The sequence below is a fragment of the Adiantum capillus-veneris genome, chromosome 18, assembly GCF_014529385.1.
Source record: "Adiantum capillus-veneris isolate H3 chromosome 18, ASM1452938v2, whole genome shotgun sequence".
Classification (NCBI taxonomy): domain Eukaryota; kingdom Viridiplantae; phylum Streptophyta; class Polypodiopsida; order Polypodiales; family Pteridaceae; genus Adiantum; species Adiantum capillus-veneris.
In genome coordinates this window covers 151,341,617-151,365,476 of record NC_140948.1, presented here as the reverse complement: position 1 = coordinate 151,365,476, position 23,860 = coordinate 151,341,617, and the positions used below count along the sequence as shown (strand labels likewise).

At 45.3% G+C, this 23,860-nt stretch overlaps 1 protein-coding gene across 1 annotated transcript in view; it reads right to left on the bottom strand.

Moving 5' to 3' along the window:
* Positions 1-23,860, bottom strand: part of LOC147436645 (serine/threonine-protein kinase BSK1-like) — a 99,611-nt gene that overhangs the window by 42,523 nt on the left and 33,228 nt on the right. Inside the window, exons 5-7 of the mRNA XM_086489478.1 lie at positions 21,750-21,883; positions 21,433-21,538; positions 10,781-10,866 (exon numbers count right to left, since the gene is read on the bottom strand). Of these exons, the coding sequence (XP_086345604.1) occupies positions 10,781-10,866; positions 21,433-21,538; positions 21,750-21,883 (326 nt within the window). The remainder of the gene's footprint in view (positions 1-10,780; positions 10,867-21,432; positions 21,539-21,749; positions 21,884-23,860) is intronic.

Genomic DNA, 23,860 nt, shown 5'->3' with positions numbered 1-23,860 from the left:
AGAGCACTAAGGTTGGACAAGGACTATGGTTAGCCAAGTGGGGTCATTGACTAGCCAAAGTGGAATCCTTTGCTACAGAGGCTACATTTCAGTTCTGGATGTGGCCGCAGTGTACAAAGAGGGTCGGATGACCTAGAAAGATATAATGGCAGCATCTCCTAAAATTTAGGGAACTGCTATTTTGGGACCTGAAAATGTGTTGGCGTCATTACCTCCGGAATGACAAAGGGAACATTTTCTTACTCTGCCGTGAAGTCAACTGGGCAACCGGTTGGGATATTTTTAGGCGGCAACCCTGAAACGGGAAAATGCTTGTAAATGTGCCACTTGGCACATTCTGGTGCAGTTTCTAATGCAAGAGAGAGTTGGCGCTGAATTTTAAGCTGGGAGAGGCTCATTTGCAGCTTTTGTCACAGGTTAAGAGCTATGGAGTGCTTGCTTTCCCTCTTATGCACAGTGCGGTGCCAGGAGTGATGCCCTGCACGCTACGCACTGCCCTCTCTCTCCCCTTTGGCAGTATGTTATGCCCCTCTAGTGGGCTCTTCATTTGACCAATGTACAGTTGTGTGGGTTCATGCGCGATTGCCGAGGCAAGAGCCTCTTGCACAGGTACTGGATTAGCTAGCGGCTAATCCCCCCGCAGGTACAGGTGAATTCGGAGAGATTTCACGCCAGAAATCTCGTCCGATTCAAAGGGCAAGTAGCCCTACAGGTGCGGGAGCTCGAGGACTTGCTAGGGATGCGACCGGCACGCGGAACGGAGCCCGAAACAGTGAATTACAGCCTGCTGTGTATTTTTGCAGGTTTAGGGTTTTGGCCCTAAACGGACCCTAATACCCCCAGGAGGTTCGGGGACGCAAGGGGACCGCTGTACAGGCGATCTGGAGCATTTTCAGGGCTGAAAACAGAGAATTCAGCGTGCTGCAGATTCTCGCCAGGTTTTGCAAAGCGCCCGTATGCGTCGGGAAAGTCAGTCAATGCGTGGGAATACTGACCGTGAAGGGTTCTAGTACAGTTATGCTGCCGAAATCGGGCTGGAACAGTGGAAATTCAGCCGAGTTTGTGCGGGGCAGCTTGTAGGAACCACAGCGTTTATTCCCTCTTTTGAACAATAAAGAAATACCGAAAGGGGCGCCTAAGTTAGGGGCCAATCTGGTGTCCGTCTACTTATACAGGTGCAATCTAGCAGCCTGTATCCCTCTCCCCTTTGATGTGTCTTGAAAGTACAGGTAAAATAGACGACTAATAATGGGTGAAAGCTAAATCAAGGTTTAAAGTAAAGTCTACCGCCCTTTTTGGATTGAACAGGCCGGTTTCAGTGTTCCAATGTGTGGCCACCTCCGAATCATACTCTTGCCTTGCACCCTAGAACTCTGTGTCCAACATAAAAGTTGCACCATGAAGAAGTGAACTATAGGCATTCCACCTGCTACTGCAAAGGTCTTTGATTTCTTCGAGCCTATCTGGGTCCTTCTCAAGATCTGCAAGCGCCTCGACCATGCGATGCATTGCTTCATAGACCTTGCCAATGCATGGTTGCATACCATCCATCACTCTCAGCAAGTGGATCACTAGTTTCACTATTTTGTCAATAGTCTTTAGAGACTCCCAGAACTCGGGATCCTCTACCTTCACTGTACAAATGATCCCTATGACTATACTTGCATGGGAAGTCTCAACAAACTATGTACTGATGAAGAGCTGTCGCACTGCACGTTGACACTCTACAAAGAGGCTTACCTGTCACGTGACACATCCAACCCTATGTGTCCGTGGACAAGCTACAGCATGACCAGGGTTCAGTTCAGTCAAGTCAGTCTAGAATAGGAAGTGATCTGGCACTTTTGTGAGTCTGTTCGCAGACCATGCATGTCCAAGCACATAGATTAGATGCATATCCTCTGGTTGCACATAACATGATCATCAGATTTCCATCATAACCCATTAGGAGCATTTTTACAGTGCATAGACCTATTTTCCCTATTTTTGACATTTTTCACTTATTATTTTGAAGTGACTTTTGTTGGAAAGTAGGTAGGGCAAATTTCTTAAGTTGTATATAAGAAAACCCAGCGCTAGCACTTTCTGGCAGAAGAGGCAGCAGAAACACTCGCTCAACAAGCAACTTCTCAGCAGAACCGGCAAGATCCCTAGCGTTTTTGCCTCGCAGCAACTACACTAGCGTTTTTGCATTAGTAGACCAACCCTCGCGGTTTTGTTCAGCAAATCAGCCCGGTGTCATCACGACACAACAAATCAGCCTAGTGTTTTGCATTTGCAAAACAACCAACAGCAACAGGAACAATTTCAGCCCTAGCGTTTTTGGGACAACAGAGCACCTAGCGTTTTGCAGTTCCTCCGCGACGGAATCAGCAGAAGCATCAGCATGTTCAGTTTTCAGCCTTTAGCATTCGCAGAAGAAGTCCCGAACCTCGCAGATCTCACCTTCCCGCAGCAGATCCTCGCCGCACGGCCAAATCCCACAAGGTTTACAGTTTCAGCCCGGAAAACACATATTTCAGCATCTGCATTTCAGCACGTCGTCGTTGCATCGTCGTCATCGCCGTCGTCATCGACAAAGTCAGAATTCAGCACATACAAGATTTGCAGATTTCAACGCTTAGCGTTTTCAAATTTCAGCCCGTCTCGTCGTCGTCGACATCGTCGCCAATTCCAAGCATTGTGAGATTTGTGCAATCATAAGTAGACCGCTCTCGCCATAGAGAGTGGGGCCTTCGGAGGAGACTTTTACAACGTCTCCGGTGTCGTATTCTTCTCTCTCTATCTCTCAGTCTCTTGCACCTTCATTCACAGTGTTCATCCACTTTGTGTCAATTGCACTCTCTCGTTAAAGGAACGGAAGGCTCTCCCCGCCGTAAGTAAAAGAAACCCTTGAGCACAGTTCGGAGCACTGATCTTGAGCAAAGTTCAACATTCACGTCCGCTGCACCTTACATTGGTATCAGAGCTTTGGCAGTGTTTCGTATCACTCAAGGAAAGAACCACAAGAATCACAAGAATTTTTTTTGCTTGTTGAGGTCGCACGTAACCCAAGTCATCTTGGGCGTATCGATTCTTGATCGTGTTTTTGAAGAGTGACAAGAACCCCAAGAAAGAAGGCTTGTCCAGCCTCCCCTTGTGCCTCTTTTCACTCATTGAGAGCGGACCGTGCACTTAGCGGCCGGCCAATCAACGTGAGGTGGGAAAAAGCAACCTTGGTGTGAGCGCAAGGCCACCAAGGGGTGCGCCCGCGGAAAAGAGCATAACTCGGGTGAAGAGAAGATCCTTCTCTGACACAGATTGCAAGCGAAAGAAGAACCGCAAGAACTCAAGACCCTCAAGACCCTCAAGAACCCAAAGAAACCAAGACCCCCAGGAACCCAAGTTCCGCGTGAACTTAAGAAGCTAGAACCCAAGAACCCCAAGAAGCCAAGTTCCTCGTGAACTTAAGAACCCAAGACCCACAAGAACCCAAGATCACAGTGTATGGTCATCACTCGAAGCGGAATGGATACTTCGCTTGGAGGTGATGAGCATGAGAGAGGCGAAGAAGAATTTTCCCCACCATGAGGTTTTTCCGACCCTTCCCCATCTACGCCAAGGATTGCACTAACTCCTATGGAGGAGGTGAAGCAAATGTTTATGGACAGGAAGTTAGAACGCGAAGCAAGAAGAGTAGAAAGAAAGGCAACCATAGAGCGTGAGCACGAGCAAGCGCAAGAGTTGTTGCAACTCTTTTCTCAAGTGCAGGCACACATGCAAGAGATTCGAGAAAAGGATTCTCTCAATCTCTTCTTCTCCAAAGCATCACACACAGGATTTGCATGATAATAAGCATGATGATTTGAATGATAATGATAAGCATGATGATTTGGATGACAATGGCAAGCATGATGAATTGCATGATCGTGACAAGCATGATGATTTGCATGATGATCAAGATGTGATTTCTCACGAGCATGATGATTTGCATGAGGATGATGTGATTGTTCACAAGGTTGATGTGTTAGTTGATACTTTTTCTAGTGAAGCTAACCTCATTACAAATTCGATCAATCACGAAGAATTGATCTTGGCTTTCGAGTCAAGGTCCAGAAAACCCCCACAAGAAAATTCGATAAGTCTCGAAGAATCGATCTTTGCTCTCGAGTCACGGTCCAAAGAACCCCCACAGGAAGTACTATGTGTTCGAATGATTCGTCAACACGCATTATTCGAGTGTTTCATCCGTGATCGTTTCCTGCATTTTAGTAAGTGTCTTTATGTGATCCCTTTTCCTACGCATGCCATATTGTACGTTGAGCACGTTTCACTCATGAATGAGCACATATGTATGCGGACTCTTCATGAAAAGCTGAAAAGTATGCATTCAAGGAAGTCACATTTCATGTCTCTTCCTTGGCACTACACAATTCTAGAAAGAGCAAATGAAAGTATGAGCACCAAGCATGGGCATTTCCATTGTGAATTGCCACAGTTGATTGATTTGAATCAGAAGAGAAAGATTCAATCTCATTGTATGCGTGTGTGTGGTTAACGGTTTGGCACTCCGTCTATTTGTTCATCTACATTGCATCCACAGTCTTTTAGGAAGACTAGATTTCTCCAGTCAACTTACATAGAATAGGTATGTTCATGTTTTTGTGTTGGAAGTCGTATCAGGAATTTTCAACAATGGAGATTCTTGAAAAAGGAAGAAGCATGACCCTAGACGAAGTTGAAGCATAGAAGGAGCCCCAAAAGACTTTGTGTCGCTTTCGGCGCGGCCCAAAGAAGCAAGCATTGTAGACCTTTATGAAGTTCAAGTACCGCACGACCCACACATCAGAGTGGGCCGGCGAAGAGTCCCTTGTAGGATTCCGGATGTCACCAGCCAGTGGCAATTTCATTTTTGTTTATCTCTTTCTTTGGGGAATTTCGTTTGTTTTACCTTTTGGAAACACCCCTCTGGAAATCTAATTGCCCTACATTGCATAGCCAGTGTGGAACTGTTCAGAGAGAGTCCAGCCATGAGGGCTAAAGAGCACTAAGGTTGGACAAGGACTATGGTTAGCCAAAGTGGGGTCATTGGCCAGCCAAAGCGGAATCCTTTGCTACATAGGCTACATTTCAGTTCTGGGTGTGGCTGCAGTGTACAAAGAGGGTCAGATGACCTAGAAGAATGTAATGGCAGAAACTCCTAAAATTTAGGGACTGCTATTTTTGGACGGCAAAATGTCTTCGCATCATTACGATCATTTTGTTACTCTGTGGCCAAGTCAACAGAGGCTGCAGGTGAGATATTTTTAGACCCGAGGGTCTAAAGCGGGAAAATGCACAAATGAGTGACACTTGGCACTCTGAGGCCAGTTTATTACTTAAAGAGAAGGCAAAAACGTGATTTTCAGCTGTGAGCTCGTTTTTGAGTGCTGTCACAGGTGGAAGAGCTTCAATGGAGTGCTGGCTTACCCTCTATGTACAGTGAGGTGCAGGATGTCATGACCTGCACACCTCTCACTGCTCTCTCTCTCCCCTATTCTTGATGGTTATGCCCCTCTAGTGGGCTTTTCATTTGACCAATGTACAGTTATGTAGGTTCATGCGCGATTGCCAAGGCAAGAGCCTCTTGCACAGGTACTGGATAAGCTAGTGGCTAATCCCCCCGCCCCCCCCCCCCCCCCCCCCGGTACAGCTGAATTCGGAGAGGTTTCACGTGCGAAATCCCGTCCGATTCAAAGGGCAAGTAGCCCTACAGGTCCGGGAGCTCGAGGACTTGCTACGGATGCGACCGGCACATCAAACGGAGCTCGAAACAGTGAATTACAGCCTGCTGTGTATTTTTGCAGGTTTAGGGTTTCGGCCCTAAACGGACCCTAATACCCCCAGGAGGTTCGGGGACGTGAGGGGACCGCTGTACAAGTGATCTTGCGCATTTTCAGGGCAGAAAACAGAGAATTCAGCGTGCTGCAGATTCTCGCCAGGTTTTGCAAAGTGTCCATATGCATCGGGAAAGTCATCTAATGCGTGGGGATACTGGCTGTGAAGGGTGCTAGTACAGTTATGTTGCCGAAATCGGGCCAGAACAGAGAAATTCAGCCCAGAGTGCGGGGTAGCTTGTAGGGAACCACAGCTTTTATTCCCTCTTTTAAAGACTAAAGAAATACCGAAAGGGGCGCCTATTTAGGGGCCAATCTGGTGTCTGACTCGCATACAGATGCATTCTAGCATATGTATCCCATTCCCCTCTCTTGTGTCATTATAGCACAGGTAGAATAGACGACTAATAATGGGTGAAAGCTAAATCAAGGTTTGAAGTAAAGTCTACCACCCTTTTTGAAGTTAACAAGCCGGTTACACCGGATGCAATTGGCGGTCTCCCTCGACGCCATACAGTTCGGTACCAATGCCTCACTTTGAAAAGGAGGGGATGTCATGTGACACATCCAACCCTATGTGTCAGTGGACAAGCTACAGCATGACCAAGGTTCAGTTCAGTCAAGTCAGTCTAGAATAGGAAGTGATCTGGCACTTTTGTGAGTCTGTTCACAGACCGTGCATGTCCACGCACTTAGATTAATGCATATCCTCTGGTAGCACACAGCATGATCATCAGATTTCCATCAGAACTCATCAGGAGCATTTTTAGAGTGCATAGACCTATTTTCCTTATTTTTGACATTTCACTTATTATTTTTAAGTGACTATGTTGGAAAGTAGGTAAGGCAAATGTCCTAAGTTGTATATAAGAAAACCTAGCGCTAGCACCTTCTGGCATAAGAGGCAGCAGGAGCAGGAGCACGAGCACGAGCAGGAGCAGGAGCACTCGCTCAACAGGTAACTTCTCAGCAGAACCCACAAGATCCCTAGCGTTTTTGCCTCACAACAGCTACACTAGCGTTTTTGCATCAGTAGACCAGCCCTGGCGGTTTTGTTCAGCAAATCAGCCCGGCGTCATCACAACACAGCAGATCAACCTAGCGTTTTGCATTTGCAGAACATCCAGCAACAACAGGACCAATTTCAGCCCTAGCGTTTTTGGGACAGCAGAGCACCTAGCGTTTTGCAACTCCTCCGCGACGGAATCAACGGAAGCATCAGCGTTTTCAGTTTTCAGCCTTTAGAACTCGCAAAAGAAGTCCCGAACCTCGCAGATCTCACCTTCCCGCAGCAGATCCTCGCCGCACGGCCAGATCCCGCACGGTTTACAGTTTCAGCCCGGAAAACGCAGATTTCAGCATCTGCGTTTTCAGCGCATCGTCGTTGCATTGTCACCGTTGCCGTCGTCATCGACGTAGAGTCAGAATTTAGCAAATACAAGATTTGCAGATTTCAGCACTTAGCGTTTTCAAATTTCACCCCGTCTCGTCGTCGTCCTCATCGTCGTCGACATCGTCGGCAAGTCCAAGCATTGTAGAGATTTGGGCAATCATAAGTAGACCGCCTCGCCATAGAGAGTGAGGCCTTCGGAGGAGGGTTTTACAACGTCTCCAGTGTTGTATTCTTCTCTCTCTATCTCTCAGTCTCATGCACCTTCATTCACAGTGTTCATCCACTTTGTTTGTGTCAATTGCACTCTCTCATTGAAGGAACGGAAGGTTCTCCCTTCCATAGGTAAAAGGAACCCTTGAGCACAGTTCGGAGCACTCATCTTGAGCAAAGTTCAACATTCATTCCGCTGCACCTTACATTACCATTAGATAGTTGTAGGTGAAGCGGGTCTCACAATACTTTAGAAGCACTTTGCCCCTCAACCGCTTCAAGAACTCGGCTTGAAGTATGTTGTGCTTGTTGATGAAAGCAACCACCTTGGACGTGGATGCAATGAGAGGCTCTATCTAAGGTAGTTTGCCGAAATCTTTCAAGAGGTTGTTAAGGCAATGTGCCATGCAAAAGGACACCGTGATGTGAGGATAAGCGCCTTCCAAAATAGCTGCAATTGCCATGTTTGATGCCGTAGACCTATCACAAGGTCCGACCCAATGGTCTCTACGGCGGAGGCCCACTCATCCGCAAGGACATCTGCTGATTTTCATGTCTCCGTGGCGTCATGGGAGTGGGAAAAATACATCTCCCCTTTGGAATAGGCAACAATGCCATGGACGGACCTCCTCCTAGTGTCGCTCCATCCATCCGCAATGAGGTCACGCCATACTTCGTCCATTGCCTCTTCATGTTGAGGGTTGCCATCTCCACAACAGCGCGATGCAACCATCCAGATACGGAACCGCACCATCACTTTGCAACAGAACAACAAGCCAATCGTCCTTAAACTTCAATTGATAGAAACCAGCCCTGAATAATTTTAAATTTGATTTGTATTAAGATATGCTTTGAATTTTGTTTGACAATACTGTTTGAAAAATTGTTCGAAATAGAAATGATCTGTTTGAATTTGTTTTGGTGCCGACTTGAGAATGCTTAGTTTTTTATGTTTCTTTCTATAATGTATGAATATCTTCGGGACGGGCTTTTCTGAGAGGAGTGTTTATGTTTGATGTGAAACCTCTGAACATGAAGAATCGGTTGTCTGGAGAGTGTTTAGTCGTAAGCAAGAAACCTCAAAACAATGCGCATCGGTGGTCTGGGGAGCGTTTAGTTGTATTTGGAGCCTCCAAGCAACACAGACTGCAGGGATTGACCCTCGAAATGACCCTTGGATATTTTTTATCTCACTTGAGTTGTTTTGCAGATATAATCACAAACAATTAGTCTTCTTTCAAGAAGGGGGGATGCCACAAACTACTGACGTCCCAGCAACTGGAGACCCAGAGGGTTAGGACTCCCTCATCCTAACCCTAGCCAACCTACAAATCCCAGCCGAGGAACCTAAACCCTAGCAAAAGTACAAGAAAAAGTCTTCACCAACTTACACGTTCCTACCGAGTGGCCCTATTATTAAAATGGGTTAGGATTAAAAACCCTCACTACAAGCCAACTTATGGAACGCTAGCCAAGGGGCCCAAGTTTAATAAAGTAGAACACACACTCGAGATTTGCGTAGAGAAATGATGATGTGGCAGTTATACAGAGGGCTTGCATTTTGCAAAAATCTGGCCACGTGGCACTATTGTATGGACAACCCTTGAGGGTGCTAGATTTTGGGCTCCACATCGTTTAGACTTGATGTATTTCATGTGGGATGCTTTTAATAGACCAAGGGCCTTTAAATATGTGTTGCACGCTCTCTTTGGCAGTCTACTTGTGGGAGATGCAGAGCAGAGCCACAGAATTGTACTTTGTTGAAGCAATATAAAGAAATACCGAAAGGGGCGACATCATTTGGGGACATTATAGTCTGGGAGTGGAACTCCGCCACTCCATGTCTCGTGTGAATTCTCTCTTTTTTTTCTTTTAGTTGTTTAAAGTGCTAAACGTTTGTCTTAGTCTATTCTTTCAATTGCCACGTGGAGCCTCTCTCATTACAATTTCATCATTAGCGTTTTCAATTTTCATCCTTTAGCCTCTCAGATCCAAGCATCTACCACAAGATCCCATGAGCATCTAGGGCTGTTGTATAAGCGGTTGTGCAATCTAAAGCAAATATCTCTCTAGCGATAGAGAGGGGGGGCCTTTGATGGGGGTTTGGGACCCCATCGGGTGTTAGTCTTCTCTCTATCACTCACGAACCTTCATTCACAGTATCATTCTCTCCTCTCTCTATAGCCTACTGCACATCTCTCACATGAAGTAAAAGGAACTCTCATGTGGTAAAAGGAACCTTGAGTATGCATTGATTGAGCATTCACCATCAATCACTTCCACTGTACATTACACGACATGATTGGTAATAATGAGTCCCGAGAACTTTTGCAGAGGAACAAGTAAGAGGAGAAAAAGCTTTGATAACTTTGACCCTAGAGCTTCAGAGGCATTTCTTTCCAAACATTTTGCAGAAACTCTTGGCATTGACTATCCCCAACTTGGTGATTCTATTCAAGCTCAACTTGCTATGGTGCCATGACGCGAGTGTCTCATCTCATTGGTTCCCTCCACGTTAAGGTGCAAGACTACTCTAGCACGCTTGATTTCCATGAAACAACCTCACTCTCATCCTTCATATGCTGATACAGACCCTTAGTGGACTAATGTCTCCGTGTTAAATAGTGTAAAGACAGCTAAGAAGGGTATATGTGCTGGAATATACTAGGGGCTATGTGTTGTGAAGGTACATACCATCGCTGGATGTTGTACTGGATTTAATGGCGAGACCAGACATGGTTTAGCAGGGTATGCTTCGCCAAGCATGCTAGGGAAGCATGTATGATGTTGTTAGACACCAACCCTAGATTGATATGTCAACGAGGCCACTTGAGCACTTGTTGCACTGAGCAAAGAACACTTGACACAAACCATCACTCGATTGATGTATTATCCCCATGTTCCATGTTTTGTGGTTTAGGCGAAGTGAGTATTTGTGTTGGAGATGAATGACTACAGCATTCTCTCTACATATAGAAATGTGTCTACTGTTTGCATGACTGGATGGGATCAATGACTATCAACAATGTTGTTTGTCTCTAAAACCATTTGGGTTGCTTTATCTGAGGTATACTAAATGTCAGCACTCATTGTCCTCTGTTGGTATTCCCTGGTCATACTTAATTCCCAACATCAATCCCTAAGAAACCCAGTTAAGATGCTTGCTATAAACACTTATTCTTCATTGCAACGCAATACCTAATTGTCAGTAAAAAGAGCATTTAGTGTCAATTATTTTTTTCGATTTCATACAAAGTGTAAAGGTGACAGCATGCAAGAAAGTCATTGAGCTTTGCGTGCAAAAGCAGTAGAGAATACTCACATGCGTTGGAGGAATATGCTTTCCACTCAGTAGGTCCAAAAGTATAGTACCAAAACTGAAAATTACACTTTCATGAGTAACTCTGCCTGCAACATGAGATAAGTATCAAAATTAAAGCTCGTGTTATATCCAATCAGCTTATAAAGTGAAAATTACAAGAACATTATTCAGTCAATATCATGGGGTCCATTGATGACCTTTAGAAATGTCTAGCAGTTATTACTTTAACCAATGGTGCTCATCATCAGAACCCTACACCGTCCAGCTCATCTAGCTCCCAACTCCCATCCATCCTGTTGTTTAACATAGTCAGAGGCAGATCATCCTACAGACAGATGATGCCTGCAGCCTAACTACCATGGCCAGGGCCTCGGTATATATTTCTTTGACCCTCCACCATGCAGATAATCTAGCTCCCTACTCTCATAAATCCTGCTGTTTAACATATTCTGGAGTTAAACATCCTGGAGAGAGGTAATGCCATGAACTACTACAGCCAGCGCCTCAATAAGTATCTCTTTACCTGCACAAAAACATGACACACAAGTTGTACTTTGGTAGGCCTCCAACTAATATTTGTTGCCCTCTTTAAGCACTATACACCCTTGATCACTCTCTCCCTTTTTAAGCTTTCAGGGCCCTCCCAATGAAAGAGAACAAGGAAAAGCAAGCTGAAATGAGTGGTACACAGGAGTGACAAGGAATGGCAGTTCATGCCCGTTTTTGTTACCAGTTCCACATTCCATTAAGTTCCTGGTAACTCTGCAGTAGAGACTACTAGATGAAGAGCTTAGAAATGGACCCAAGGGTACAAAAGAACTAGAATAAAGATACTTCTAGAATCCATCCGCATCTGCACTCTGGATGTCGAGAGAGCATGGCTTGAATCCTCTGTTGTAGTCTCTGTCGATGCTGTGTAGCCCCTCTCCTCAATCGTGGCCATCTAGATCTCCGTAGCTCTAGTGCTAGGTCGATGAGAGTGCTGGTAGTGGTCGAATGAGTGGGGGCCGAGCTCTGCATTGGTGGCTGCGCCTCTGGTTGTCCCATATCTAGTGAAAAGAAATCTATAATCTGTCTCTATCTCTCCCCAGTAAAGTGTCTCTATATCTGTGTAGCTCAAGTAGATATAGCCCAAGACATCTCTGATCCTCATAACTCATGAACCTAGAGAAAGGACCGAAACCCTCTTTGAATAAGCAGTGGAAACGGCCCCGTATCTCATAGTACATTGTGCAATGACATATGTCATGTAGCTCTGTCTCTCGCTCTAGCTGGCATAAGGGGCATATCCAGTGGTCTGCTGGTATCCTTCTGACTCTACCAGTCTCAATCTCCAGCTGATGTGAGGATGTGCGTATCTTACGAATGGCACACCGCAAACCATGAGACATATGTGTGTCCATGTAGATGGGTCGAATCACAAACCCATCTCTTGTGAGGTGGAGAAGATGCTCTCTATAGAAAGCCATCTTCATGCCCAACTCCCATGGCGGCTCTATCCATGTCCTCCTGGTATCCAGCTGGATCAGGTCCTGACGAATAAGTCTAGGAATCTCCACCCGTGTAAGAGACATCGAGGGTGCCTGAAGAGAGTACTGGAAAGGGGGCAATATGTCCATGGTGAAGCCATGCGTCTAAAACCATGATGGCATCTCTGCATACCAGCATGAAGTGTCCCCTGAAGAGCTAACTGTCTGGAAGACTCAAGGGCCAGTCTAGCATATCTGTCTCTAGTAGTATCCCACAAGCTGTGCACATAGGAGACTGATCTGGTAAGCACCTCAATCTCCATAGGAGGGGCAGATAGCTCTGCTCGAATGATAGTGTGGGGTACGGAGGCCTTGGCTCTGATCAGTAGATACCAATGGCCTCTCGAGTCTCCATACATCTCCAACCATCTTGGCCTACAGAAGGTCCCCATATCTGCACCCATACAACATAGCTAAGGCTACTAAAGTATCAAAGAGCCATAACTTTGTCAGAGGTTCCTGGAACTGAACCTACGAACACATCCTCTCCAAGCCTCCCAAGACCGCAAAAGCTCTAGTCACTCTAGTCTCTCCTGCTCTCCCCAAAGAGAGAGAGAGAGAGAGAGAGAGAGAGAGAGAGTAATGTTTAACGTCTATGTGAGGCCAAAGTCGACCTATGAGACAAATCAAGTATACATGTGTGTATGTCCTCTGACTATCGGAAAAGACAAAAGTGAAAATTGGTACAAAATAAAAGAAAAAGACTTCTGGTGGATGATGAGATCTATGAGGGGGGTGAGTGGAGCTCTAGTACTAGGGATATGTGCATGTTTATATGCTCAGGGTAGTACAACCATGCAAATGCATCAATCTAACTAGCTCCATCATGTGCTAATGGGGGGGTGTAGAATGTAGAACATGGGAGGGTCGGGAGTGAGGGTTGCCTTGATGAACGCCGTTGGGTGAGCCATCATTTGGGCTCATCTCTCCTCAGTAGCTGGATGTGCTCAGGCTTGAATCTCCTCAATCTGTCTGCGGTGGAGTCAAGGGGCCTTGCATGTGGTATCCCGCGGGTGTCGTTTGGCCCGGCTCGCCTCAACCTATTCGAAGGTCACTCCCCTCGATGGGTTTGGGAGTGGAAGGGGTGTAGCTCTCTAAAAGAAACCCGTAAGCTGTAATCCCCCCCCCCCCCCCCCAACATGGGTCGCTATAGGTGGCTACAGAAGTATATCCTTGTGCCTCTGTATCTCTAGCAAGTAGCGCCCAAGCTGTCTGTGATCTTGAGAGTACATAATATTTTGAAGGGTAGGCTGCCCTCTGAATAGTGACTCGTATCGGCCTTTGATATCGACGTAAGCTCTACATTTGCAAACAAAATGCTCCTCATTCTCCACTTCCTCATACTCTACACACACTCTCCTCCCTGGGAATGTCATGAGCTCGCCCCACCTCGATCTCTAGTCTGTGTGATGACACTGTGAGCTGACCAATTGCCACCCGTGATCTGTGTGGCATGTAGATGTCCATATAGCGCGGTCATTGTATGAACCTATCCTCCAATATGGTAAGAAAATGATCTTTGAAGTGTGACATCTTCTGCTGGAGGGGAGATACAATCCAAGTCTGTCTCATTTAGAGCTGCTTGTTAGGTGCAACGGAATGAATGTTTGCGCTTTGCTCAAGATGAGTGCTCCGAACTATGTTCAAGGTTCCTTCTGTTCTTATGGAAGGGAGAGCCTTCCGTTCTTAATGAGAGAATGCTATGATCACAAACAAAGTGAATGGACATTGTGCGTGCAAGTGTATGAGATTGAGAGATAGAGAGAGAAGAGAGATACGACACCAGAGACGTTGTAAAACCCTTCTCCGAAGGCCCCACTCTCGTCAGCGAGAGTGGTCTACTTATGATTGCACAAACTGGTACAAACTGAATGCATGTGCTGATGCAAGTCTAGGCTATGTCGGCGATGACGACGGTGACGACGAGACCGACCTAAGGGCTGAAATCTGCACTCTTGTATCTGCTGTCCAAAACGCTATGGGCTGAAATCTGCTACAATCCAAAAACGCTGATTTGGAAGGTTGTTTCTGTGGGTCTTTGTCGCTGAAAATCTGTAGGTTTAGGGCTGAAAACTGAGGTTCTTACCGGGCTGAATCTGCAGGTTTTCTAATGCTGAAAATCGCCAGGCTGAGGATTGTAAAGGCTGGAATCTGCAAACGCTGGGGAAATCCAAAAACGCTAGGGTTTTAGCATTCCAAAAACGCTGGCTGATGTCTTGTCAAAAACGCAGGTCAAGGCTCTGCAAAACGCTATCTGCTGGGGTCTTCTGGCGATGGTGCTGAGTGAAAACGCTAGGGATGTTGCTTGCTTCTGTGGCAAGGATGAAGCAAAACGCTAGGGGAGGTTCTTGCTTGGAGGGGGAAGCCGCCAAGGTCTTGTTAAGAAGTTGCCTGCTGAGCTTGGCTCCTATTGCCTCTTCTACCAATTAGTGCTAGTCTAGGTTTGCTTGTATACAAACTTACTCAATTTGCCCTACCTACTTTCCAACAAAAGTCACTTAAAAATAATAAGTGAAAAATGTCAAAAATAGGTAAAATAGGCTAAATGCACTGGAAAATTCCCCTTAAAGATTCTGATGGGAATGCTTATGATCATGATGTGTGCAACCAGAGGATATGCATCTACACTAAGTGACTGGGCATGCATGGACTACGAATAGACTCACAAAAGTGCCAGATCACTTCTATTCTAGACTGACTTGACTGAACTGAACCCTGGTCATGCTGTAGCTTGTCCACGGACACATAGGGTTGGATGTGTCACGTGACACTGCTAGAGATCCTGTTGGATCATTATGTTTCTCTCACTACATGAGAGAAGAAGCTGGGGGGGAGTCGCAGTATGTATGAGAGCCGGGACCGACGCAGAGTTAGGGACAGAGAGTAGGTCTCACAATCAACAGCCGCCACACTAGATTGAGACAGAGACAAGCAATCTCTCCAATTGTTTCAATCTATGAGAGGAGGAAGAAATGAGAGTAGGAAACACGCCTCTCAAAGACCTTTAAATGAGAGTGCTCACTTGACGTGCAAACATATATGAGGCTCCATCTTCGGGTGCACATCAATCTAAGGCTCTGTCTATTATGCATATTCCCTCCGAGGTAATACTCACAAGAGGGGTTATGTCCATTGATGGACAAGAGGATGCACAGTTTTCACACAAGCTCCATTCTCAACCCCCCAATTTCTTCTCACGACAAGGGATTCCCTTATCCATGTTGTTGCCAGCACATATCTTTGCGTTAGCCACTTTCAAGCTTCCACTCCCATTGGGCTGGCCACCCATTGTCTAGGTTGCTCCTGGTCCGCCGGCCGTCCGAGTTGGGGGCCGACCGCCCACTTTTGTCCAAGCCGCCCACATATATTTCCATATATCATTTTTCTGTTGGGTCGTGGGGATTTTTATCACGCCTTGCCCTACCTCCCCTTGGGCACCTATTTATGGAGGCAAGGGGGTACCCACTTCCACATCTCACAGAGATCACACATCTGTTGTACTGAGGGTCTTCTGCTCATGGTAGTCATGGGGGGCTGATCGCCCCCTCTTCACCATCTCTGTCGTTTCTCTCTCTCTCTCTCTCTCTCTCTCTCTCTCTCTCTCTCTCTCCCCCCCCCCCCCTTCCGCACACACGCACTCACATGGTATCAGAGCTTCAGGCTCTGCTTATTCTGAGGCGCTACATCACATCACGTTCTTCTCCCAAGGGCTAGATCGGCCGGCGTTTTTGCAATTAGAGCCAGATCTGCCAGCGTTTTTATATCAGCCAGGCAAGCGCAGAAACGGGAGCCATTACAGTTGCGGAGGACCTTACCTTAACCTGCGTTTTTTACAAGAAACATCAGATCTGCTGATTTCCCTGCTAGTGCTACACTTTTGGGACAGTTTCATCGCCGGAAATGCCCCTCCTCCATTTGCGTTTTTGACCATTATCTATGTGTTTCGGTTTTCAGCCCATTTTCGGCAGTTTTATTGGTCACTTTGTGTCGTTGACACCTTCCACAAGTTGCTAGTCTTTGTTTTCCTAGCAAACAGAAGGTTTTTGGTGCCAAAAAGTGCAGCAAAAGTGGGCTGCAAATTGACCTGCGTTTGGAGATGTTTCGCTTTACGATGATGCCATTGGGAGGCTAGGAGCCTCTCATTGGTTTTCATTATGGAGGACAAGTGGGAGCCACCAACCACACTTATATTCTGGGAGAGGGCGTGGAAGAGACGGAGCTCACATGCGGACTATGTTCTTTAAGTTCCTTAAGAGTGTTTTGAGGTTCTTTCGTGGTATTTGAGGTCACGGAGATAACAAGATGCCGTCAACTACAGCTCTCTATATCGCCTAGGTGCCAAATAGATGTTAGACTTACACCACTCTGCTGCTTCACAGGTCTAGGGCATACTTGTACGGCTAGTATGTCTTTGGGCTGGCCACCCATAGTCTAGGTTGCTCTTGGTCCGGCCGCCCGAGTTTGGGGGCGGCCGACCACTTTTGTCCGGGCGCCCACATATATTTCCATATTTCATTTTTCTGTCGTACGGAGTTTTATCAGGCCTTGCCCTACCTCCCCTTGGGCACCTACTTATGGGGCCAGTGGGGTACCCACTTCCACATCTCTCACTCATCTCACAGAGATCACACATCTGTTGTACTGAGGGTATTTTAGCCATTTTTCACTTATTATTAATAAGTGACTTTGTTGGGAAACTAGCTAGGGCAACGTTGCTAAGTTAATATATAAGGAAGTTAATATATAAGGAACCTAGGAGTCACTTAGTGGAAGCAGAAGAAGAAAGGAAAGCACATGCAAACACTTGCAGCAGGCTCTCCATGTAGCAAGCTCTCCAACCTCCCTTCTCAAGCAAGAACCTCCACAACCTGGCGTTTTCCAGCAGCTAGACCTAGCGTTTTTCACGAGATGAACCCAGCGTTATCAACAGCCTTCACAACGTTTTGGAGCAACCCTTCATAGCGTTTTTTGAGCAGTCACCCCAGCGTTTTTGTAGCAGATGAATCAGCATTTTTGCAACAGTCAAAACCATCGTTTTCAACAAGGTGAAACCAGCGTTTTTTCAGCCTGCTGTCTAGCATCTTCAGTGTAACAAACTGCTCACGTATCAAAACCCTGAAGAAGGGAGCCAACTTGCAGATGTCAACCAAGGGGCCTAAACACTAAGAAGAACAAGTAATAGAAGAAGTAACGTGGTTGCCCCAGAGTAAAAACCCTAACCCTAATTTCTGCCAGAAACCCTAACTATTGAAACCCTAATTCTGGAAACCCTAAGCCTAAAACCTGCAAACCCTAACCCTAAAATTGCAAAAACCCTAACCCTAAGGGCAACAGAGATTTTCGAAAACTGCGTTGGCTGATGATGTGGCAAGCTGTACGGATTTCCGTGATTTACGCTGGCAGCTTTTTGGCTTTGCTTTTGGACCAGATGCTTTTAAGTTTGAAGGCTTTTCACTATAATTGCTTTTTAGGCCAAGGGCTTTTAAATATGAGGTTAGGGCTCATTCTCTGGCATGCTTCCTGGAGAAGGTGCGGAGTCTCGAGTACCGGCTTGTACTGTGTTGATGCAATATAAAGAAATACCGGAAGGGGCACCAAGGTTTGGGGCCAATACTCTCTGGGTGGAATTCCGCCACTCCGTGTCGCGTGTCGTCTCTCTCTTTCAGTTCAATTGTTATTGAAGTGTTAAAAGTCTGTTCAATCTGTTCTTTTCGATTGGCACGTGTGCCCGTCTTGTGACATTCAGCCATAAGAAACAGCGTTTTTCAGCCCTAAGAAGCAGCGTTTTTCTCGGCATCAAGTTAGCAGATCAGCCCCCGACTTGGTGCAACAGTTACCAATTCGCAGCATTCAGTTTTCAGCCTTAGCATCATCGTCGTCGTCCTCTCCGTCGACATCGACATAGCATCATCTAGGATTCACAGCATCAGCACCTTGTATCAGACTTGTGCAATCAATAGCAATAGACCGCTTTCGCCATAGAGAGTGGGGCCTTCAGAGGAGGGTTTGACAACATTCTGGTGTCGTTTTCTTCTCTCTCTATCTCTCAGTTTCAGCACCTTCATTCACAGTGTTTATCCACTTTGTATGTGATCACTTGCACTCTCTCACTAAGGGAACGGAAGGCTCTCCCTTCCGTAAGTAAAAAGAACCCTTGAGCACAGTTCGGAGCACTCATCTTGAGCAAAGTTCAACATTCACTTCCGCTGCACCTTACATTAAGTGCATTCTCAGTCTTGTGTAATCCCTGGAGTTCTGAAAGTCAAAAGTGTGTGTGTGAGTGTGCCTAAAAGCATTTAATGCCATTGGCCAAAATTTTCAAGTCAATGCTTAAGGGTCCAAGGGGTGGTCCTACTTGGGTGGGAACACTGCCTAAAAGGGGCAATTTTTTTGGACTTTGGCCAAAGGGAGGTGGTGGCCCTGGGCGGATTTCAAAACTCGCCCAAAGTTCAAATTTACATCTCTGTAGGGTCCGAACAGTTGCAAGCCTAACCAGCTACAAGCGGCACCTCATCATTTGCCCAGTCCGATCGGCGGACCTCCCCTTGCATCCGTGAACGGGCCCAGTCACCGATCGGTTGCCTGTGCGGGTCATACTCCGTCCGACAGCTCCTGCGCTTGCCCGAGAACCAGCCCGCTGCCCGACACCCTGCCCCCACCTGGCCAAGGAGCTGCCCGTCCTTGCTCGGTAGGTGCCCGACTTGCTCGGAAGGTACCCGACTTGACCGAACTGCCCGCTGCCCGACAAGCACCCCTCCCACAACCATTGGCCCTTCCCTTTGGTCCACTAAGCTCCATAAACCCTTGGCTACACTCCGAGACCCTTTTAAAGGTCTAGTCCCACTGAAGCTGCAACGAGGACAAGAAGTCAAAAATAAAAGGAGCTTCGAGGCCACTCCAAAAAAAAGGAAAGGAAGGCTTCAAGAGGAATTTCTAAGCCGGCTATCCAACAAGCACCCCCCGAAGAAAGCTCACGCAGCTAGGCATCAAAAAGGCTTCAACTTTCAAAAAAAATTGTGAAGAGAAGCTTCACTCTGGTGAAGAGGAGTTTCACAAAAAGGAAATTTCTCTCTCTCTCTCTCTCTCTCTCTCTCTCTCTCTCTCTCTCTCTCTCTCTCTCTCTCTCTCCAAAATTAAACTCTAAAATTATTATAGCCAAGCACAATAACTTGCCAATAAATTTTTTCATTCCCTAAGGGCTATTTGTGCTCATGTAAAGAGGTAGACACTGGCTAGGAGAGTCACCTAAGCTAAGACCCCTCTATTAGCACAAATGGGAGAGAAGGGAATAGAAAAATTCAACGGGAAGGGGTTTCACACATGGCAAACGAAGTTAAGAGGATACCTTAGAAAAAATGTTTGTGGTCTGTCATCAATACTGCCTCAAGAGCAACAAGCCGAACCTGATGGAGTGCACACTAGGACATCCACACTCATAGCAAGCGCACAGAATTTGGCCAAGGATGAACAAGCATTACAAATTATCATCACTTCCTTGCATGACAACTATGTGCATTTCATAGACGAATGTAAGCATGCACATGAAGCCTGCCATGTCCTAGAAAGTAATTTTGGAGCCAGGGCCAAAAGAAGTAAAGTTAGTCTCAAAAGACAACTTTACAAGATCATTATGAGTGAAGGGGAGGGCATTGCTAGCCTAGTAAATAGGCTTAAGAGCATTGTCACGCAGCTCACTTACATCCAGGTCGAAGTACTTGGACGACGACAAAGTGGTCGTACTATTACGTACACTTCCACCTTCCTATGACCACTTAGTCACAGTTCTTGAAGAAAAAGAATCGGCTCCAACCTTTCAAAGATGTCATCAACTCAATCCAAGGAGAAGAAAGGAAGCAGAAAGGTTCATTAACATCATCAGGAGGGGCTTTTGTCACGACATCCTCAAGGGGAAGATATTCTCTATAGACATCATCAATTGAAAGAAAGTGTTATGAATGTGGAAGAATGGGACCTAGCAAAAGACTGCTACACAAACAAACCTTGCAACAAATGTGGTAAGAAGGGACACCCTCCTTCTCGATGCTACTCAAATGGAGGCAATAGGAGTGGAGAAAGCAGCAGTAGTAGAAGCAACAACAGAAGCTACGAAGGGAAGAGTGCTATAGCTAACATGGTAGAAGACGAAGAAGAACAGGAAGGAGAGAGCAACCTTGTCTTTTATGACGACATACTTTGAAGATGCAGCCTCTCTACTTGTAGGGGAGGACTTTTATTTTCCTGTGTGGATATCAACTTATCATTCTTTGTGGATTTTAATCTTCAGTGTTTTGTCTTAGTCCAAACCTCAAGGGGAGGATTGTAAAGTGTGAGCTTTGTCCTAAAGTCTGAGTGAAGGAGGGAAGAGGAGGAATTATCCCACATGCAATTGAGTCAAGTTGTAGAGCTACTTAAAGCTCACTTTCATGAATAAACAACACAGTTCAAGTGTGCACTACATGCTTGTCTATGGTGAGCCTGTGCTATTTCTCTTTCATCCACCCTAGCTAGCACGATCCCATTCCCATCACTAACCTACATCCTCATCATCAACAATGTCCTCATCACATAATACATCAACTCAAAACCTATGGGGAGGGGTACTAATCATCACTAAGACAATGCTCCTTCTTTGGTGGTACTATTATCTATGTAATGGGAGTCATTATAGCAAACTCCATCAGAGAGCACAATCCATTTCACAACACATCAGCTTGCTCTCCAGCTGCTGTGCAAAAGATGACAGCAAGTTACTATATCTTATTTTGCATCTCTTTGCTTGTAAATTTCCTCCTCTACATCTAAGGATTATCAAGGCCTTACGTATGCACACTCAATAATGAATTCTTCAAACTTGAGGCCTAGTCGACTTTATCATTCTGCTTGTTGTTGATGTAAAGAATCAAACAACCTGAATGATCTCCCACACCTACCACAAAAATTACAAGTGCACATGTCTGCACACGTGAATGAACATGTGGGGTTAGACACAATAGAGATAGATATAGCTAATAGTAGCTAAAGACTTACTTAGAAATAAGAAATCCTATTTGTTCAAAAAACTAACATGACTACTAGGAACGCACGAATCAGGAAACATTATGAATAGTACCACAGAAGAATTACCAGTCCTTTGATATTCCGGAGGCGTATATGCTAAATTTGTACTGTAACTCTTTCCATCTCTGCTATTTTTCATGAGACCAAAGCATGAAAGTCGGGGGTTCCCATCCTTCCAAAACAAATAAATTCTCAGATCAGAGAAGAGTGCAATGAACTCCTTCAAAACAGAACCATAAACCTAAAAATTCCTGCTATCAGAACAACTAGAAAAGATGGAAAAAATTATCGAGTAATGAGAAAAACACACTAATTCAAAAACACAAGCAGCGATTATTGAGTAAATATGAAAACATGTCAAAGTCCAAAAAGCCCAAACAGACCTGATCAAACAGAACACGGTATGCGTTCAAATCGTGGTATAAAGGGCGGCCATTGTTGCTACAGTGCTCTAAAGCTTGAGCAAGATAGTAGGCCACTCTTAGTCGCATGGCCCATTCCATAGGCCGCTGCTCCCCTGTGTTAACAATCGCATTGAATAGAATGTAGCCAAGAATTAGAGACCACGTACTGTATAGCCAGTGTGCAAGCACTCAAAAGTAAATTATGAAACATATGGCGCATAGAGGTTACACGCGTAAAAAACATTTAGTAAGAGAAAGCCAAGGCAGAAAAACAAAAGCCTACTATCTACTCAAAATATTGGTTGATCAAAAACTCGAAAAACTTTTTATTTCAAGCTCTTTAGCAGTGCCACCTTTGAAATTCACTTTGTTTCATAGCTTCATAAGACTCGAGGTTCTTTCCTCATGGTCATGAGAGTACTTTGAACTCCATCCACTAGCCAGTGACAAGTCTAAACTATTACCATTCATCATTTCATGTGCAAGTTTGTGAAAGAGAGGATAATCTAGCTAGATCAGAAATAACTAAGATCTCTACACACACCCATTGATGGGTGATTAGTCTAGAGTATTGCTCATTCCTGTGAGTTTGTGAAATGCAGATAATCTGGCAGTTACTTCAGAATATAAAAAACAAATACAAAGCCCTATGGCCCCTCATTCTTGGCACAGGTTTCTTTGCTAGGTGACGCTCAAGGAAACGCAAACTTGAATGGCCAAGCTTCTGCTGGCAACCACTTCCTCTGTTTTTGTTTAGGCGTTTTATGACCTACGTACATGTAAATGAGCCAGAACAATGTCTCTAAACTGTAGTGACTATGTGATACAGATTAATGTAATTAAAATAAATCATATCATAAGGCCTTGACATGTAAGCTTGGTGGCCTAGCATTTATCAAGAAAGTTACACTAGCCATTAAAGGCGAATACTTAATGCCATTAACCACAAGGCACACTCCATTTGGGAGATAATTTGAGAAAATCACTAAAATGAGCATAAACTCGCAGACTCATCCTAAGTTCTCATGAGTCATCTCTTTAAACCTTTGAATAAGATTCACAGTTTGGGAATGACATCAGTGTGTTCGTTGTCTATTCATTGAGTTCCTTCTCTACCTTAGTGTTTGTGCTAATCATGCTTCACTAGTGGCATAGTTAGTGTGCTATAACCCTCCCTAATGTTTCTAACAAGCCATCCTGGTTTCATGATGGTAACAAGGCAATGATTCATTTATTCTGTCTCCCTTATTTTCCCTTTATCACCACTCTATGCTAGACCAAATTGGGCATCCAGCTGGTAAACTCAGTATTGCTAATGATCACGTAAATCTCCATCAAAAGGCTCTATTATTGCACTACATAAATCCAAATGATCATGCCCAGCAACTCATAATCAAATTCAATAAATGATCATGATCATCCACACACTCAAATTAAAAACCACCCACTCATAATCACACTCAACTGTTCCGGAAATTGAGATTGTTCAGCCTTTTATAGCACATCCAACCCCTGTCAGCACCACTACCACTTCTACCACTATGTCACGATTGTGACGTATTCTTTGTCTATGTAATACCTTGTATTACCTTCTTCCCTTGATTCTTTTGCAGATACGAAGATGCACCAGATCCGAGACCCCTGATTCTCCAAAGGATGCGTCTCTTCGCCCAAGATTCGCACCTGTTAGGCAAATAGCCATGCCTCTTCAGTGAATGGTTGCACCTTTACGCTGAAGGGTCACGGCTCTATAGCAGAAGGACACGACTATTGGCCTAGATCATGTCTCTTGACCTATGGTCATGTCTTTTCATCGTGTCTCTTCAGTTTCTATATAAGAACACCCTTGTAACACATTTCAATCAATCAACACACATTTAGTCCTTGGAGTCTTTGTCTCTAGTTCTAGTTTAGTTTCAGTTTTTAATTTAGTTCAGTTATGAATAGACACGCATAGTAAGAGTGTTCTTCACACTAGTATCAGAGCAAAATTTTTTCCGGGACCCGAAGGTTGTGAGCCTCTCGCCGCTATTCCGCTAACCCTCTATTGGCGTTGCATGGAAGCTAAAGAAAGATGGAGCTTAAGAAAG